The 19269-nt window shown below is 42.9% G+C and overlaps 2 protein-coding genes across 3 annotated transcripts in view; both read right to left on the reverse strand.

Annotated features, from left to right (window-relative positions):
* Positions 1 to 107: 107 nt before the first annotated feature.
* fam117ba (family with sequence similarity 117 member Ba) lies at positions 108 to 10781 on the reverse strand. Of its 2 annotated transcripts, none has more exons than XM_086036716.1 (8): positions 10294 to 10781; positions 7366 to 7598; positions 7194 to 7277; positions 6429 to 6539; positions 5631 to 5774; positions 4189 to 4402; positions 3899 to 4019; positions 108 to 2801 (listed from the first exon to the last, which is right to left on the reverse strand). In XM_086036716.1, exons 2-8 carry the CDS (start codon positions 7384 to 7386, stop codon positions 2576 to 2578), a joined length of 921 nt encoding a protein of 306 aa, XP_085892842.1. In that variant the 5' UTR covers positions 7387 to 7598; positions 10294 to 10781; the 3' UTR covers positions 108 to 2575. The 2 variants fall into 2 exon arrangements, with proteins under 2 accessions (XP_085892842.1, XP_085892850.1); XM_086036724.1 differs by lacking the exon at positions 10294 to 10781 and adding an exon at positions 10140 to 10286.
* Positions 10782 to 13463: 2682 nt separating this feature from the next.
* Positions 13464 to 19269, reverse strand: part of LOC147153850 (bone morphogenetic protein receptor type-2-like) — a 36293-nt gene continuing 30487 nt past the window's right edge. Inside the window, exons 11-13 of the mRNA XM_086036737.1 lie at positions 18265 to 18437; positions 16824 to 18175; positions 13464 to 15202 (exon numbers count right to left, since the gene is read on the reverse strand). Coding sequence (XP_085892863.1) covers positions 14934 to 15202; positions 16824 to 18175; positions 18265 to 18437 — 1794 coding nt within the window. The 3' untranslated portion in view covers positions 13464 to 14933. The remainder of the gene's footprint in view (positions 15203 to 16823; positions 18176 to 18264; positions 18438 to 19269) is intronic.

Consider the following 19269-nt stretch of genomic DNA (forward strand, 5'->3'; position numbering starts at 1 on the left):
CATACATTTGTATGAACAGTTATAATAGTTAAAAAATTTAGTGCAGCAGTAATATTTTGGTCAAGAGCCCAAATATGAGGATTTTGAACTGAAAAAGCATTCAACAGTTTTGGAACAAGACAATTTATTTCTTGGTTGATTTAAAAAAAAAAATAAAATAAAAAAAAAATCCAAATCAGGTTGCTGAACGTCTTTCAGCGTACTACTCGTCTGCTACTCGTTCTCATCGTTGAGTGTTGACTATAAGGCTACACACATGGCAGCTGTTGCTTGTTCGTGCTCTGTATTCACTACAACCTGAGATGGATGATGACATTGCCTATTCATAAGTTGACCTCCGTCCGATAAATAAATACATTACTATTCACAATAATGATAACATGTAATTCACAGTACTCAGTGGCGCAATTTGATGATGGGGGCAGGGTTGAATTGTATCTTGTCATTGTTCACTCAACTCTGATACATGTCTTTGTCAGCTCATACAATGCGGCATTTATTTACATCCCAGTACATTCCGATGGTACGTGGAGGGCTGAGGTGCTCTCGGAACATTATAAATAGTGTCATAAGATCATCACGAATTGGGTTCTTTGTGTGTCGTGCCGGGTTTTTTTTTTTTTTTTTTTCTTTTTCGGATGCTGCAGCCATTTGCTGATGATGGCCAACTGTCCCAAGATGCATCATGTCAGTATCAGTTCAATGAGTTTGTTCGTTGCCATGGTAACCACTGCCATCTGCACTACAGTGTGGTTAAAGCAGTGTGGGTGGACACCACCCAGACGGACTCTTTGGACTCGGATGTCACGAGTGGACCGAAAAGAGGGAAATGGACTTGAGTTGATGGGCTGGAGGTAGGCGGGGAAGTAGAGTTATATCACAAATCGACACACCCCTGTTCAAAATCCATCCCCCGGTGATAAATGAGATCACGATAACAGCTTTTTCCCACAATTTATCTGTACAACTCCATTGAAAAAAAAAAATGGGGATAGGAAATTAAAGTAATGTGGTTAACTGGCTATGCGGCCAATTTCAGAATTAACCGATACATTAAAACTCCTGTTAAATGGGAGTCAACAAGCATGTCACAATTTAAAGCGAAACCCAAAACATCTTTTCAATATGTTTCATGCGGCCACACTAGTCTAAACTTGGTATTCTGAATAATATTGTGTTTGTGGAATACGAATTAAGCAGCAAAATCCACCCGTTTTTTGTCCATCTAAGGGAGCGGCCATTTTGCCACTTGGTCTCGACCGAAAATGACATCAGAGTTGCTCAGGTAACAGCCAATCAAGGCTCAGCTTCGGAAGACAGGTGAGCCGTGATTGGTTGCGATCTGAGCCCCGAGCAACTGTGATGTCATCTTCAGTCAACAGAAGTTACGAACTGGCCGCCCCATGAGATGGATAAAAACGGATGATTTTTGCTGCGTAACTATTATTTCACAAAGGCAACGTTAATCAGAATGTCGTGCTTGCACCATTGAGGGTGCATACGACATATTATTGTGAAGCAAATTTGGGGTTGCCTTCCAAGCTGTTCTAGTAGGCTTTCTATAAGCATGCTTGTCAACTTGTATGTTTTTTTCCCGTATTTTATACGTTTTTTGATCATTTCAAATTGTGTACAGCGTATAACAATGTTTGTACGGAAAAATAAATAAATTAAAAACTCATTTTTTGTTAGACCGATCTCGTCTTGCCCATTTCGGCTCTAATCCGGAGCGTCCATTAGCGATTCTGACTTTGGTCGACTTTCACGAGCAAAGTCACCCACCCCCTCCCTCCAATTTCACACGAGTTTGAATGTAATTGGTTCATTCTGAACACATAGCCCAGCTTTCAGGAAAGGGTGTGCACACTTTTGCAATGACCTCAACTGTTTCTTTTTACTCCCCTCTTTGAAAGAAAAAAAAAACATCAATTGAGTTGTACAGGTTATAGGTCAAATTAATGGATGATAAGGTTTTGAAATAATTTATGTTGGTCACACTTTTTTCAAAAGTTGACTTTTTATATCCACTGTCAAGCCAAAGATGTGAAATAAGGACAGTGTTGCACAGCTTACAGTTAGCTTTGGCCTTTCAATACAAATGTATGAATTTGTTTGGCACCGCCCCCCCCCTGTAACTTTAACGAAAAAGTAGAGGCGCTACATCGGTTTTGGGAAACGGGGAGTACTGTCCTCGAAAATATCAGGCACATTTTTTTTTTTTTTTTTTAACTTTTACCCCTTCAAGTTTTGCTACAATCTGGCAGCACCATGGCCTTTTGTAGTGGAAGGCATATTATATAGAAACAAGTAGAGATACAAAAAAAAAGATATGTCTGTGGAAAGGCGTCATGGTATCATACGGTGAAAAAAGTATGCCCTTTTTCCTTTCAAAACGGTAAGACAGCAATGAGATCGGTTGTACAGAGGCGGAGGAAGAGGAGGTGAGGCAGTGGGAAGCGTCGTTTGAACAAAGACATCAGAGAGCGAGCATGCTGAAGGCCTTTTCTTCTTCTTCTTCTTCTTCTTCTTCTTCTTCTTCTCCTCTCTCGAGCTCGAGGGGGGTTGAAGGTGCTCATCAGAAGCTCTCGGGCTCCTCCAGGAGGCAGGGCTGGGTGGACAGAGGCACCAGCGACGGGGACAGACTGCGCAGCCCCACTCCGGGGCGGAAGTTAAGGTCCGGGGCCGGAAGGAGGGGCTTGAGGATGCTGACGAGGCAGAAGGCGGAGCCGCTGTTGGGGATGAAATTGACCTTGTTGCGGTCGGGACACAGGAATGGGGGGATCTCCTGCAGGCTTTTGGGCCTGGAACAGACGCACACACAGGTACACCTTATTCATTTTATGCTTGTCAGTTAAAAAAAAAAAAAAAAAAAAATGTACATAGCCAGAGGCGTGAAACAGATATTTAAAGAAAAACACAAAAACAAAGAGAAGTAACATCATTTAATTGGATGTTAAAGAAAAAAAAAAAAAAAAAAAAAATCAATTCTGCATCTTGATTTAAGGCTTCAATTCAATTTATTGTGCTGCTCCTTATGGCGAGCACCGCCTTGAACAATAAGGGGTGAGATCATTATTTGGGCCCGATTCATATGGATTTTTTGAGGACGATTCCAAAATTTGGCAGAATAAAAATCAGATATCCGATTAATCGGACGATAAATAAAAAAATATATATAATGAATAAAATAACTTCTTGTTTGATCTCTTAATGCTTACAACAATTATTTGAATTGTTTTTAAGTTCACATGTAGATTATATTGTACTGTGTTGACGTTAAAAAAAATTGTCACAAAGTCGGACAATTTTAAAAGAACTAACATGGACCAATGAAACCGGCCAAACGATTATTTGGTCAGGCTTAATCATTTTGGTCGCTTTTCGCAAAATGATAAAGAATACATGCCTGTGTGTATTGCCTGTCTACATGTGCTGCTGAACCATTTGTGTTCAAATATCTATCGCTCAAATTGTTATAACGCCGTGACTATCAGTGCTAATTGTTAGCACATCTATACATAGTGTTTTCCGTTATGTGTTAGCATTGAGCTAGCTAAGCCAAAATTGTTCGGTAACTCTCTTCTTTTCTGTCTCCTTTTTTTAGTGGCGTGCCGTAAGATTTGCGTGTTATTTTTACAAATTATTGACCGAGCTAAAGTGTTTAAAGTGTCTTGCTCTCTTTAGCGATGCAATGTTAATGGTAGAAAAAAACCTGCAGTTTTTAGGGAGCTCTTGAAAAGTGATTCTTTTGAAGGCGCATGATTTCAGCCTGACGCCAGCGATGTTGTGCTCATAACTGAATATCCCCCCGCCCCAATGTCATGTCTGGGGCGCTATGAGAAAGAAAGACAAAAAAAAAAAAAAAAAAAAAAAGAAACAAAACAGGTTTTCTACGTACAGCGACTCCTCAGACACTTTGACTTTCTCGCAGCCCTCCGGGGGCTCTCTCTTGAACGTGTAACTGTTGTTGGGCCGCGGAGAGGCAGCGTATTTTGGCAGCGGCGAGCAGGGGCCCAGCTCTGATGACAAACAAACACATTTAAGGAGGTTCAAGCTTAAAAAAAAAAAAAAAAAAAAAGGCAGCGATGGGAACTTTTACTTTGACTTGAGTGTGTTACCATTTTTTTTACACAAGCGCGTGTAACGTCTACTAGTGTGAGTACATTTTGTGTCTTTGCGTCTCATCACCTTTGTCGTCAAAGGGGCTGCCGCCGCCGCCGACCGCGTCGTTGAGGACGGTGAGGTAGGACGGCGAGATGGAGTCGGGGCGGCTGCCGCTGTTACTGTGGCTGCCGCTCAGGCCACCCCCCGAGGGGGTCTGCGTGTCGATGCTGCGGGTGCTGCTGCTGCGCCGCGGCGGGACGGGCGGCGGCGCTCGGTGCCCGTCGGGGACGTCCTGCGGCTGGCAGGCAAAACGCAAACCAGGCGCAGCGTTATAGAGGAAATGATTATTTCATGTATTTCATTTCTTTAGTGTCTAGATAAGTAATGTTTAAGAAATGCAGGCAACATGATTACTTGTGATGATTTCGTGATACACGAAACGCTGAGGCGATAAAGCCACCGATTCTTTTGCATTATCGTTGGAATCCGACATATGATTTAGTGACTAAAATTCATGCCACACTTCGCATTTTGTGAAGTTGTCGTAGTGAACGCTAAAAAGATGTCAAAGTGTTTAGTACGTTAACAACTCTAATTGAAAGAGATCAACTATTTTCCATATTAACCCATCGTGTATTTGCCTTTATTTTAGCCTAAGCCTAACTTACGGTATAAGACCAAAACATTGACGTGTAAAAATTCTGACATTGCTTATTGTAATACAGTATTGCTTGTGTTTGTTAAAAAAAATAAATAAGAGGACCTTGAAAAAAATAATTGCATATTAAAATGTAATTGCAATATTAAGGAAAAAAAATGTGATTATTTTTCAGAATTGTTTAGCCCTTTCACAAACTGTTGCGTTTTTGCTTGTTGTCTTATCGTAGTTTGCAGATCGCTGGTGTTGGGCAAAAAACCTGGGAAGCCACATTTTGGTGAATTTCATATTTTTTCAAAAATCTATACTACTGGTCAGTCCACACGCGTGCGTGGGTGTTCATTTTATACATTATTGAACAATCTAAAGTGTTAAAATTGGCTTTCCGTCTTTCACCACGCAATGTTAATGATTGAACAAACTTGCCATTTTTGGGGTCTCCTGGAAAGTGACTAATTTGTTATTCTTAAATTGTTATTCAGGATAGTATGACTTAATAAAAACTAACTGAAAATATCCCAAACAATCCCTACAAGTGTTAAAAGGTAAGTCAACCCCAAAATGTTCTGTTCCATGCAGCCCCACTAGTCTAAACATTGATTGATATTGTGTTTGTGCATTATGAGGTAAGCAGTAAAATCTCCCCATTTTTCTCCATTTCGCGGGGGGTAAACCGAAAATTTTCGGGATGACTTCCTCTTTAAGTGTTTCGTAATATTTATGTGTTCAAAATTTATTAGGAATAAATTCCCGTCATTTGAACGGGTATATTTCCTTGTTTGTTGAGTCGAAAACAGGGGGCAAAAAAAAAACAAAACAACAAAACAAAGAAAAAAAGAGCATCGCTATGAATCCTGCCGCGACTCACAACAATGGTCTCATCCTTTTCGGGGGTGTCTCGGATGATGATGCGTTCGATCTCCTGGTTGAGACCCTCCACGCTGTTGCGGAAACGAGGGGCGGATGACTTGGATATGGGGATGGGGATCAGAATGGTCTTGGGCATGGGCGCCTGCGGGACACGCACAAGACACTTAGAAAATGGAAGTCGAGTAAACTCAGACTGTTTGCGGGGGACATAATAGCAAAAAAAAGAAAAAGAAAAAGAAAAGAAAAGACAACCCCCCCCCCAAAAAAATGTTTACAATGACCTAATTTGTTTAAACTGAAGACACCACAAGCTATGATCCTAATTCGATACCACATTTTTTTCAGACTGATACCATGCAAGTATTCACTCTTTAAGTACTCACCGATATCGAGTATAGACAATTTGAGTAATTTTGAGATCTAAAATTCAATTTCACACAATGACGAAAAATGGCTATCAAAGACCTTTCTTTCTGACGCAGATGACGGTTTTTCCTATTAGCTCAGGGCTTTGGCGCAATTATGTGGCATCTGATGGCGTCACAGAAAAATATTGCACAAATAATCAAGTTTTTGCGGGACTTGCTAAGGGACACAGCGGAACCTCCGTTTTTACCGATTGTTTCATGCAATTTCTTCCAGTTTTTTTTTTTTTTTGTTATGCCGTTGAAAATGTTGGCCGTTACTGTCAACGCAGGCAGTGTGCGCAAGAATTGGAAAAACAAAGACGATGTCCTGACGCTGCCTGCACACCAGGGACACTGTCTGGTTGGCCGCCCCCGCACTGTTCGATCACCTGCGACTGCATGATGGCATGGCTGCCATTGAAGGGCGACTTGCGCTCTTTGTCCCGCCGATGCCGGCTGCTCCGCTTGCTGCGCTGGAGTTGCTGACGCAGCTTAGCGATCTGAAAGATGTTGGACACATGCATGTTTTCATTTTTCAATTTTTTTTTTTTCAGCAGTTTATCATTGCTTCTTCCCATTTTCAACGGGCAATGAAAAAAATGAAATAGTGAGCATTTTGTAATTTGTACTTTAACACGTGAGAACAATTCACTTTAAATGTAGCATGTAATGCAAGGCGTATTAGTTCACCGCCCGAGCGGTTTTTATTCTGCATTTTCAAGAACATCATTTGCAGTCGGTTAAAGTGCTGTCATCCATGTTGATCTTAAAGTTGAAAAATCTCCACATGGCTCCACCCGGAAGGTATTGCAGGCTGGTGAAGTGGTATCGCTGTCATAGTATCAGAGCATTTCCACGGCCAGACGTACAGTATCGGCACGATACTGATACGAGTATCAGTGCATCCCTCAAATAAAACTCGATCCCGTGGGCTGTTTTTCCTCTTTTTGATCTGAGCCTAAAACCAATGAAAAATGTTGATATTTGTTTTAATTCAATAACAAGTCCCTTTTCCGCAAGTTCTTTTTCCGCTTGACAATCGAAAATGGGAAGAATACAAGCTACACAGATATGGGTAAAACACTGTTGTTGTTTCTAAAAAAAAAAAAAAAAAAAAGTTTTTCTCTCTCATGCGGGGGGGAGTGTGCAGCGACCTCCTTGAGCTGGTCGGTGCTCCCGCAGGAGGCCGAACGCTTGTGAGAGCCTCGCCTCCGCTCATCTGCCCAGGCCCTGGGGGTCTGACGCACACACGATAAGAACACAGTCAGCGCTCAAGTACAGCAGGACATGTGACTTGCGAGTTTATCTGGCAGCAACGAGCTTGACCTGTGTGGCCTTGTCCCTCATGTAGGAAAGTTGCTGGTGCTGGCAGTCGTCCTGAGGCCAAGGACCTTCCAGGTGAGTGCCAGCGGTCGCGCCCTGTGAGGGCCACAGCTGGGCGAGATGGTGGGGGACGGACAGGAGAATGAGGGAGGCTCTGAGGGCGGCCAAAGGGGAGGACGGATTATTTAGTTTAAGGCCACTGGTGACTTCCGAGGAGGAGGAGGAGGAAGGTCGTCCTGGAAATGTAAACATGTCATTTGTCAACGCGGTAAAAGACAGGATGAGCCCGCTTAGGAAGTTGGCTTGTGTGTCATGGTACCAGATTGATGTTAATCCCTACCGGCATTAACACATGTTAGGTGGGGGAGTAGGTAGTGGGGAGACGCAGGGAGGGGGGCAATTGATTCCCGGCTGACCTTGATAAGGGTCTGCCGACACCCTCTTGTAGCATTGAAACTGTAGGGGTGTAATGGTGCGCTAAATCACATTTTGGTTCGGTTCGTTTTTTTGGAAAGTTCGGTTCGGTATATTTTCGGTACAAAATTTTTTCTAAGAAATGACACCAGAATAAAAAATACACTCACAATAAAGATCTCTTAATTTAGTAAATTATTAAGACACTGAGATCTTTAAACACTCAGCAGCAAAAGCCTATGACACACCTAAGTATTCAAGTTAAAGCCAGGTTGTCATTACAGTACATATATACAGTTTTTGTGATAAAAAAAAATACATACAATAACAGTTACAATTATTGCTAACTATATTAAAACTCTTTTTATAATGATTTTTTTTCTCTTCCCTCTTTATGGAATTGCATACACTTTTAAGGCATTGAAATCTTTGAATGTTCAACAGCATAACGAATTGGATTATCTGAGTTGTGGTCGGATTTGTGTGTTGCTGAGTTGTGATGTTTCCCGAATGTACCGTTACACCCCTACGAAACAGCACTTAAAACAGCAGAAATCCATAGTGCACATGTTCCGATCCTACATCTAAATTTGGCAGGGGTCTTTGACCAGTGCAGTTGTTGCTAGGGAACAAGGCCAAACACAAATTATGCCCTACTCCAGCCAAGCTAACTATATTAGCATATCTATCTATCTATGCTCACTATGCTATTTATGCTAACTGTATTCAAACTCTTTTTATAATGAAAAAATACAGTAACTTTAAAAAGTCTTTATGGAATTATATACACTTTTTAGGCATTGAAATCTTTGAATGTTCAACAGCATATCGTCGCTGTCCTGTGAAAAACGCTTATCTCCAATTTTGGAAACTTTTTTCAGTTTCACATAATGCCGTGTCTGTAACGCACGCAAACACCATTCATATAAAAATAAGAAAATGGGAAAAAAAAAAGGAGATAAGTGTTTTTCACATGACAGCGACGATATGATAAATCTCGCTATTTAAGTTTGAAGTTTTTGGCTAAAAAGACTGCTTTCTTCCTCGTGGAACAAACATTCACAGTAGGATGATGCCGTTTCAAGTGCGTTATTTTATGAGACGTGCTACCTGTAACATAGCCACCGATCTCCATCTAGCAATGATGGCACACAACTTTGGGACTTATCCACGTACCTTTCCCCATCTGCAATTTTAACAGGAAAGCCAAAATGTTCCCAAAAGGGGGGCCGCAGTGCACGGGGGGACCTTCGAGCTCTGGCTTGTTTGCGTATGCCATTTATCCATGCATTTATGATTTATCACGGCTTCTGACGTACTGGCTCCTCGTCTGTGCCCCTACTCTCCTACGTGTGCAACACTCAATAGCGTCCGTGTGAAAAGTCGCCTACTCGCGCGTAAGCTAATGCTAATAATAAAAACTGATCAGAAACGGTACGCAAGTGGACCGAACCAAACATGCCGTTAATACACCCATGTATATGGTATGGTACGTATATAACTATGGAGATGAATTAAAATTTTATAACGCATTAAAAAAAATTAATTCAGTTAAAGCGGAAGTCAACCCAGCTGGCCCACTAGTTGAAACACGGCATTCGGATTAATTTTGAGTTTGTGGAATATAAATTAAGCAGCAAAATCCACTCGTTTTTAGCCATCTCTGGGGGCGGCCATTTTGTATCCTGTCGACTGAAAATCACATCACAACTGCTCACAACGACCAATCACGGCTGACCTGTTTTCTGAATCTGAGCTGTGATTGGTGGCTAAAAACGAGTGGATTAACACGTATTCCACAAACAGAATATTAATCAGAATGCCGTGTTTCAACTAATGGGCCTGCATAGAACATATTCTTAAAAAATATATATGTTTGGGTTGACTTCCGCTTTAACTCAGTTTTATTTACTTCCTGTAGCAGTTTCCCTTTGACCACTTTGCAGCCAAACTTAGAGGAGAGTCCCTGTCACAAAGACAGACTTTTACGTAGTTTCACTTTAAAAAATTGCTCGACGGCTCATTGGAAAACTCCCAAATAATTTGCGCACTTCGCGAAGCCAAATTCAAATGCCATATTAGTAGTACGTCTTAGATGTGTCTTTCAACAGTTGTATTTTACAGGAAAAGAATCGTATTAAACGATGAAAGAAAGCTATTAGAGCAGTCTTTGAATCAAAATATACTTACATTTTTTCCCAAGCTTTGTAAAAAAATTGTAGTTGAAAAATAAGAGTAACCGCGATTAATTATGGAAACTACTAGTGAAGCAAACATCTTCCTCCTTCATCTTCTACCACTACTAGCAGAACTTGACACAAGGAGTACTAGCATCTCACAGTTGTCAACTAGTGTAGTCTCACCTCACGAGTAACATGTACTGTAGTTGTCTTGTCCTACTAGTATGCCAAAGGTGTCCTGTCAGTAAGTACGAAGAGCGCACTAGTATATGGACCTTAAATCTTGATATCAAGCGTATCGAAGCGATACATGAGCCGACCCGTTTGCGCTACTTACCTGCAAAGGTGATTTGTTGTCCCGCGGTGCGCAAAGCAGCATGGGAGCTCGTCGTCCACCCGACTGATGCTCGCCGCCTCCTAAAATGCTACCGAGGGTCGAAACAAAACGCGGAGGACATTTGCTGACATCAACGCACACGTAGACGGCGAACGAGGGTCAAATTGGCGACACATAAACAGGCGACGCTGGATGGACGCTTTTTTTTTGTCGCGTTACGGGCGGCTAGGAAAAACAACAAAATAAAGACAAAAACGCTTTGCGCTCGAAGGGAAAATGTGGAAAACGGAAGAAAGGAGATTTCTGAATCAGGGGGTGTCCGGAAGATATACAAAAACAAATGACAGAAATGCAACGGAGGGATAGAAAAGACAGAAGGGATAGAAAGAAGGTAGAAAGAGGGCGGTGATGCTCGACGAGCTTCGCTTGGCACGACGGGAGGAGGACCAGTGTGAACCTACAAGAATTACATGCAACTTCCGGTGACGGCTTTCCAAATAATACTCCTAATAAAGTTGTGTTTTTATGTGGTTAATCAGAGCGTTGTTGAAGGATTACTAAATGCGACTAAATCATTTCCGCTAAATTTCCGGAAAGTTTCCTGTAAATTTCTATGAGAAGTAAAGCTGGGTAATTTTGGAAATATGCGAATTATGGGAATGCTTGGGAAATTACTGGGATTTGAGGGTAATTTCATGAATAAGTATCATGAATACAAACATTGAGTTCTGTCATAAGAAGAAATCCATGTAAAATAATACAATCAACAATGTCAGCAGATTTTTTTGCTTTGAATTTTATTGACCAATCAACCCTTTCCTTGAAGAAACATGAATGCTGAGTTAAATCTTAGTCACCCCCCTCCCCCCCGATCAAAACAAAATTAACAAAAAATATCCCTCACCAAATTCACCCTCAAGGGGTGAATTTTGCTGCTTAACTCATACTCCATAAATGCAGTATTAATCAGAATGCCGTGTTTCAACTAGTGGGCCTGATGGGAATATATTCTTGAACAAAATGTGTTTGGGTTGATCGAGCAGCGAGCTATATTATTTTAAAATCATTTTTAAAGTTATGAAATGTAAATGAATAATAAAGTTAAAATTAAAAAATTAAGTTACCAAATTAATTATGGACACAATATTAACTTTTTACTGCTGCAAATTGCGTACATATGTGAAATATTCCTTTAATTGAAAATGATTTATTCATATTTATCAAACATGTTTTTCAGGTGCCTGAGTATCTGTAGAAGGGTTGCACTAAACCAATTTGCATGATTAATTCTACCTGTTTTTTGAGTGAAACCAACAAGGAATTATATCTGTTTTCAAAAATGTTGGTGCTTAAATTATCCTCCAATTCTAGATCGACCCTTATTAACCAAACAAGCGCCGTAAAACGAATACTAATTATGACTCACCATACATCTGGTTATTTGATGTACACAATGAATTACAACGGATGATCTAATGTCAGATAGTTGCCTCATTAGGTCTCTTAATTATACTCTGAAGGGCGAAAATGTGTTTCCGGTTCGTCTTGCCAGAGGTTGTGTGACTTTGATGCCGACAATGGTGCGCTGACGTAGCTCACCGACGCTCGTCGCTCGTGCTGATGCTGCAGTTGCTAGGGTGCGGGAGCAGAGAGCAGAGACGTAAACAATTTTTTTGTACGGGGTGGGGGTGGGGTTGGAGCAAAATGTCGCCCTCGTGCGGCCAACTTCATGGTGAGGGATGTTAAAGTCTCACAGCGGCAAGACTCACACATACACTCGCACTGAAATCGAAAAAACTAACAAAGTAAAAACAAAAACAAAGCCGCGCTGAGGAGGAATTAAAATAAATTTAATCCAAGCAAGAAAACAGTTAACTTGAGACATTGCAGTTGGTATTCACATCAAGCTTTTCATCGACCCAAAGTTAAAGGGAGAGTCAACCTAAAAAATGTCTTAACAGTAATATGCCCTATGCGTCTTCACTAGTCTAACTAAACACACCATTCCGATTAATATTGCGTTTGTGGAATATGAGTTAAGCAACAAAATGCACCCGTTTTTAGCCATCTCAGGGGCGGCCATTTTGCCACTTTCTGCCAACTGAAAAGGACATCACTGTTGCTTAGGGCTCGGGTAATGACCAATCACAACTTACATGTTTTCTGAAGCTGAGCCATAAAAGTTTAGATGTGTCCAGATATAACTGCTCGTTTTCCTGCTGTCCCTTATTTTCTTAACTATTCCTTCCGACTTCATGTTCATGTTGTCTCTCCTTGCTCTGTTTCTCTCTATCCCTCCTTTGTATGCTTTAACAGCCCTTTGCGTGCAGTGAGAAACGAACGGTCTTTGAAGTGAACGATGAGAACGGCTCCTAATAATTAGGAGCGGCTTGTTCGCGACCGACACACCACCACACGAGTCTGTCTCACGAGGGACAGGAATGAATCACAAAGCGCAAGTGAGAAATAGAACAAGTGTGGGTACTGTGGGCTCATGTGAAGTCCCGATACAGCGTAAAAAGTCCAGATACATTAGACGCACTTCTACCTCATGCACTGATTCACAAGTTAACAGCCAATCAGGGTGATCATTTGTCACAAACGGCGACGCCATTTTGCTTACTGCAATCATACAGTATCTAAAAAAGTCAATGACACAAACACCTCTTCATGATTTTAAAAGTTTTTTTTTTTTTTACTTGTGTGTTCCTGTTTGTATTATGCGTGTATGTAAGGTTGGTATGTGTTAATTTTATTTCACAAAACCATGACTGTGGATGGTATGATATACAATAACCTCTCTGCCATGTCCTGTATTTGCTATGGTGTGAAAGTAATGGGTTTATATTTATTTTGATTGTAAGAATCAACAAATAATAATTACATAAGACTGGTTCTTTTTAAGTTTACATTCAGATCAATTGTCTAATTGATCTTCAAATAGGCAGTTAATATAAATAACTAGGGACTATCAAGGGGTCTGTGCGTCCATGTGAAAAATGCAGAAAAATATGCCCTAGGTGTGGCGGTGGCCAGAGCTTGCCAGCATGTAGCTCCGCCCCTGTTTACAGATGCAGTCACTGGAGCAATGAGCCGTGCCTTATTTTTGTGTTGGCAACACCTGCACCATGATGAAATCATATACCCCCAATGACCTAAAAAGACAAAACCCAAGTTTTCATACATTTATTGAGATTTTTTTTTCTTCCATAGTGTCTTGAAAAGGTTTCGGGAAATTGTATCGAGCAAACGTGAAGCAATGGAATCAAAGGTCATCCATGTCCATTGAATGCAACACGGAATCCCATAAAAATATGCAAACAAATGCAATCATAGTGTTTTTTTTCTTCTTCTTCTTCTTGCATACAAATTACAGATTACAAAAACATAAATGAGATCTTGTTTAATTGATCCTGAAGTGGCGCTGAGAATACAGAATGAGTACAACATACATGGACTGTACAGCGCTGGACTCCAGCAAAACAAAATTACTTAAACACACAAATAAACATACTGTACAACCACCCATTCAAACATTAAGCAATGTGACCAGTAGAAGCACAAATAATATTCAACGTGCTTTGGAAGGGGGTTTGGTATTTCTTTGTCTCTCTTTTTTTTCATCATTTCCGTTACAGTTCCAAGAAGCACAACTTTTTTTTTTTTTTAGTCTTCCGGATGTAATTCAGTCACATACATCAAGTCAAATATGACGTCAGCTGACACTGAGACAAGAGCCTTAGATTGAAGGGGAAAAAAAAAAAAAGATTCATGGTGCGATCGTGTGGAAAGAGGGTGGGGAAAAGTCCCAATATTCTCAACTCGGATGAGCCCGATTGTTCGTGCCCCACTTAAGGTGCCCCAGAGACGAAAAATGAAGGATTGTCATTTGTATTTCCGCATCAGTCTGGGGCGGGGGGGGGGACATGGTTGATGATTGTGACTAATCATAAGTGCAAAGGAGATTGACATATTCAAAATATGATTGATGTTTAAAAACAAAAGTAGAAAACAATTAAACATGAAAAGCATCTAAAAGCTACATCCTATTGCACAATTAAAATTATGTGATGATACGAAACATGGATAAATCCACGACGACAGGTCTTGCATACAAAAATCAAAAAACAAAACAAAAAAAAAAATACAAATAAAAAGTTGTTTGTTCTGTCTTTTAAGACCGTTTCTTCTTTTCAACAGGGCCTTGTGCTTGAATGAAAACAAACAAGAGCGCATGATTGAATTCCGCGCGGCGCCGCGGTCACGACGGGCAAGGGCAGGACCAAACGCCGATCTCATCGGCTCAAAGTGCACGTAGAAGAAAAACAAAAGACTCGAACGCCTGTGAGGGGCGGACATAAAGGGACAGCGTACAGAAATGGACGAGCGGGAGAGAACGCTGCATAGCTCGGATTGCGTTTAAAGCAAATGATGTCATCGGAAAAGACACAGCAGCGAGACCTTGATTAGTGTACTGTACATCGGACTCGACTCTTAGGCCACGATTCCCCGTAGCTTCCTCTTGCTGATTCTGAGTTGAGCTGAACCGCCTGCCCCCCCCCCCCCCCCCCCAACAACAACAACAACAACAACAAAAAAGCAAGTGGGTGTGTTCAGTCTGAGCCAGCGTGGCAGTACGCTCACACGTGTGTGTCGCGGCGCTCGCCGACCAAGTCTCCGCCCCGCAGGTAGATGGCTGAAGTGGACTTGGGCCGGTTGTGGCCGTGGCCTTGGCCCCGTCCGGACCCGCTGCTGCTGCTGTTGTTGTTGTTGACCTCCAGCCCCCTGGCGTCCGTCGAGATGACCCACGTGGTCGGCCGCCATTTCTTCAGGGAATACGGCGTCTTGACTCGTTTCTTGATTTTATCGCCCGTGCCCAAAGCGCTGTCTGGGTGCCCCAAGCTGTCGCCTGCAAACAGCCATTAAACATTCATTATTTGCCTCATGTAAAGCTGATTTGTTTGTGTTGAATAATAATAATAATAATAATAAGTAGTGAATGCGGTTGTTTATGCACCAAGGGCTGATGATTGCGTTCATGCTCGAGGCGTGGTGTTGATGCTTTATGATCTTCTTCTGTTCTTAAGCCATTTCAAAAACACCTTTGAGGGCAGGGATGTCACTTATTTGTGAGTTTCTGCTTTTCGCGGCAGAATCCCCCAGAAATATTTATAAACGTTCAACGAAAACATGAGGGGAGCCCCCGCGCTTTAGTACTCACGGTGGATTGCTAGCTAACACCGCCGCCACAAATTCAGTGACGTCTGTGAGTGTTTTCATTCATTCAGTTCTTTTCATTATTGTGAGTGGAGAACAGCAAAAATAATGCAAATGTGAAGAAATGACAGCCGTATATGGTCGGGCTTGTTCAACCCATTAAATGCAACTACTTGCAACAGTAGGAGGAGAGGGCAAACTCCAAATTAATTAAGGCACAACTTCACTTTTAGTTTGCCATCCACCAATAAGAGACTCAAAATGCTTAATAGATTGAAAATAAATCAAACAATATGCGGCTTTAATTTAACATCTCAGTCAGTAAATTCCCCATAAACTTATAAAATAATCTTTGTCACCTTATTATTTTCTTTTATTTCAACCATTCGACCTTTTTAATGAATAATAGCTACTCCGGCTCAATATAAACAAACGAGCGATCCAAACAGGGATAGCGAAATTTTCTAGGTCGTAACAAGTGCAAACGATTCTTAGAGTTAGAGTTGCCTAAAAAAACGGGCGGATTATTCACCTTAATTCTAAAAGTGGTCACTCACTAAGAACGCGTGGACGAAGGAAGACGGACGGGTTGACTCCGTAATACAACGACAGTTAGTAACCTCGACGTGACTACCTCGACGCCGGCTTAAGAGAGCTTTTGTTGCGGTGACACGGGGGTGTTTTTTTTGTGTACGTGGGTTTTTTGCAATGTTGATTATTTTGTGTATAGTGGTTGTGTTTTGTTTTATTTTTGATTGTAAGGTTGTTATTGTCCTCGTCTTTTCTTGTAATATGTTAATGCTTTTAAAGGAAAAAAAAAAACAAAACCCTCGTTAATATTCCATTCAGTAGTAACAACGATGTTAGAGGTACCTAAAGTCCAAAAAAGAGAATTAATTATTGAGTCCGGGATGAAAGGACAACTTTGTATGTGAGATGGTGAGGTGCTGTCTATTACAGCGCAGTTTTTAAATGAAAAAAAATGTTGATTCTCTAAAAGAATATCTAAAAACAATTGGTCGTTTATTATTAAGTGAAATGTCTTATTTTCTCTTGTGTATTCATCACTGTTCTTTAACCAAGGGAAAATATATACTTGTTATGAATACTCTATTTGATAGAATTTTCAGTCGGATACATAAATACAATATTCCATAGCTGCAGCCCTAAAGTCGACAAAAAACAAAAAAAAAAACACCCCACCGAGTGAGGAGGAAACAAACACACAAATCCCTTAACTTGAGGTACCACAGTATCAGTATCGATGGCCAATGACATACTCCGCAAACTACAAGTGTCAGCCGGCGTCTCACCTAATGAGGCCAGGTCCTGTGTGGTGAAGGACAGGTCCAAGGAGTTTGGTCTCTCCGGTCTGCGAGCTCTGGGCTGCCTGAGCAGGGACTCGTCCCGCATGGTGACCGTCACGGGAAAGTTCGAGGCAGCGGAGCCGGGACCCCCCGCGCTTCCCGCCGGGGTTCCCGTCGGAGCCCCGCTTCCTCCTTCCACACCCGTGTCCTCGTCCCCGCCCCCTTCGCTCTCGCCCCCGCTCTCGCCGTCGCCCCGGCCGAGGCCCGTGTTGCTGTTGTTGTTGTTGGTGTTGGGCCGAGCCGAGCGCAGCGCGGTCGCGCTGGACGACGCGTCCCTGGGATCCGGCTGCTCGCGGCTCAGGAGCGGCTCGTGTTCGTCGGGGCTGGCCGTGATGACGCCGAGGCTCAGGCGACTGTCGTCGGACCGCGCCGCGCCGTTGCCGTCGGGAATGGCGCCGGATCCTCCGAAAGCCGCATCTCCGCCTACGGTCGCCGCCGAGGCGACCCCGCCGTTGTGGGCGTTGATGGCGCCATTCATGCTGCCGTTAGCGTGGCCGTCTCGCAGAGCCGGTATGTTGTTTATACCCGCGCCTCGATGAGCTTCTGCGTCCGTGTTTGGGCCCGTTACCGCGCCGCTGTTCATCTTGGATCCCTCCACCTGCCGTAGGTTGGACTTCCCCGATCGTCCGAACTTGAACCTGAGCGAAGAGGAGGACGACGACGACGACTCCTTCTTGGCCGGCTTGCTGCGCAGGGACAAGCTCGACGGCCTTTTGGGCAGGTTCTGCTGCTTGGGCAGGGGGAAGACGGCGGCGGGCATGGAGGCGGCCGGTTCGGCTGTACCCGAGGCTTCGCTTGCCATCTTGATGAGGGGGTAGAGCAAGCTGGAACTCCCCGGGCTCAGCGGGTCTGGAGAGCAGAACTGCTTCTGCGAGTGTTCCATCAGGTTCTCGTCCGAGCTCTCTTTCAGGTTCTTGTCCACCTCTTTGGGGTCGAGCTTGGTGGTCTCCAGGTCTTCCTGGGTCAGGTGGAGGCAGACGGGGACCGTGGCGCAGCCCGTCGGCCCCTCGGACTCGGAAATGATAGTGGTGGTCGTGGTGGAGGCCGAGGGGCTCCCTCTTAGACCCAAGCAAGCCCCGCCGCCGCTGCTACCCTCTGGGCTGGGCATCCGGGCGTTAGCTTGCTGCTGGCGTTCTTGGTTGATGGAGTTCCTGTTCCTCTCCCCGGTCCCGCCCCCCACCCGGCCACCCGCAGAGCTCATGGTATCGGCCTGCGTGTTTTTGGCCACGCCCTCGTGCTCTTCGATATAAGTGGAGGAATGATCAGCATACGGGCCGGACTTGGGTGTCACACGGTTTCTGAACGGAAAGAGTGGGGAAAGTATTTGCTGGTTTTAAAGAGCAAGCAGGCATTTAAAAGGGTGACGAACCCCAATTAGGAGTTTTACCTCTCGTTGTGCAGAGTGGTCGACATGGGGTTGAGCGTGGGACTGACTGATTTGGAGCGGTCCCAAATGAGGAGCAGCTCTGCCAGCCGTTCCTCGGCACACTGGGCCGTGAGTCGGGCCTCCGCGTCCTGGTCCCAGCAGTCCTCCATCGTCTCCTTTAAAGAGCGAACCGCCTGCCAGATCAGAGACACAAGACACATTGTGATCGGCATAAAAGCCCATCTACAGCAACCGCTCTCAAACTGGGGAACCATGGCTTGAGTGTCTGCAAAAGTTGGAGCAAATAAAGTATTTGCGAGTATTGAGACCGAGCCCCGCTGCCAATAGTGAAGAACCGTGAGTAAATGACATCCGGCCTCCAATTTTTATAAACGCCCAATGGCCTAATTAATAGTTTCACACTGTAAATAGGCCACAAACCCTGATCCAAAACATGTAAGTCATCCTGCGACATTACAATTAAAAAGAAATGGCTTACAGACGATTTGATAAAAAAAAAATGCTCCGGATGTGATAGACAAGCTCGTCCGTAAATGAGATTTGTTGATATCGTTGTTTGAGTGGTGTTGTCACGATATCAAAAATGTTGACTTCGATACCATACCCGCATAAAAAGACCTCGATACCGATACTGAAACCGTACCTCAGCGAAAATCTAAAATCAGCAAATAGCGGCACAATCATAACTGAAAATAAAATAAAAAGATGTTAATCATTCAAAATATTAGAAGATGCTTGATAAAAAAACATCGTTTTAAACATTGTTAAACATATGAGGGAGATACAGTGAGATACAGTAAATACATTACACTGTTTCCTTTTTCCTTTCTATACTTGATTATTCATATTTTTATAGACTACATGTTAATTAAACTTTAAGAAAACCAGTTCCTATTTATTTATTTATTTATTTATCGGCCGTGCGAGCCAAAAAGTTCATGATTTTCAACGAGGAGCGGAGGTGCAGCCATTGCTTCAATGCGTGCCACTTCAAGGCGATTCACA

The sequence above is a fragment of the Filicampus tigris genome, chromosome 1 (assembly GCF_054856515.1).
Source record: "Filicampus tigris isolate MCC_2025a chromosome 1, RoL_Ftig_1.0, whole genome shotgun sequence".
NCBI lineage: Eukaryota > Metazoa > Chordata > Actinopteri > Syngnathiformes > Syngnathidae > Filicampus > Filicampus tigris.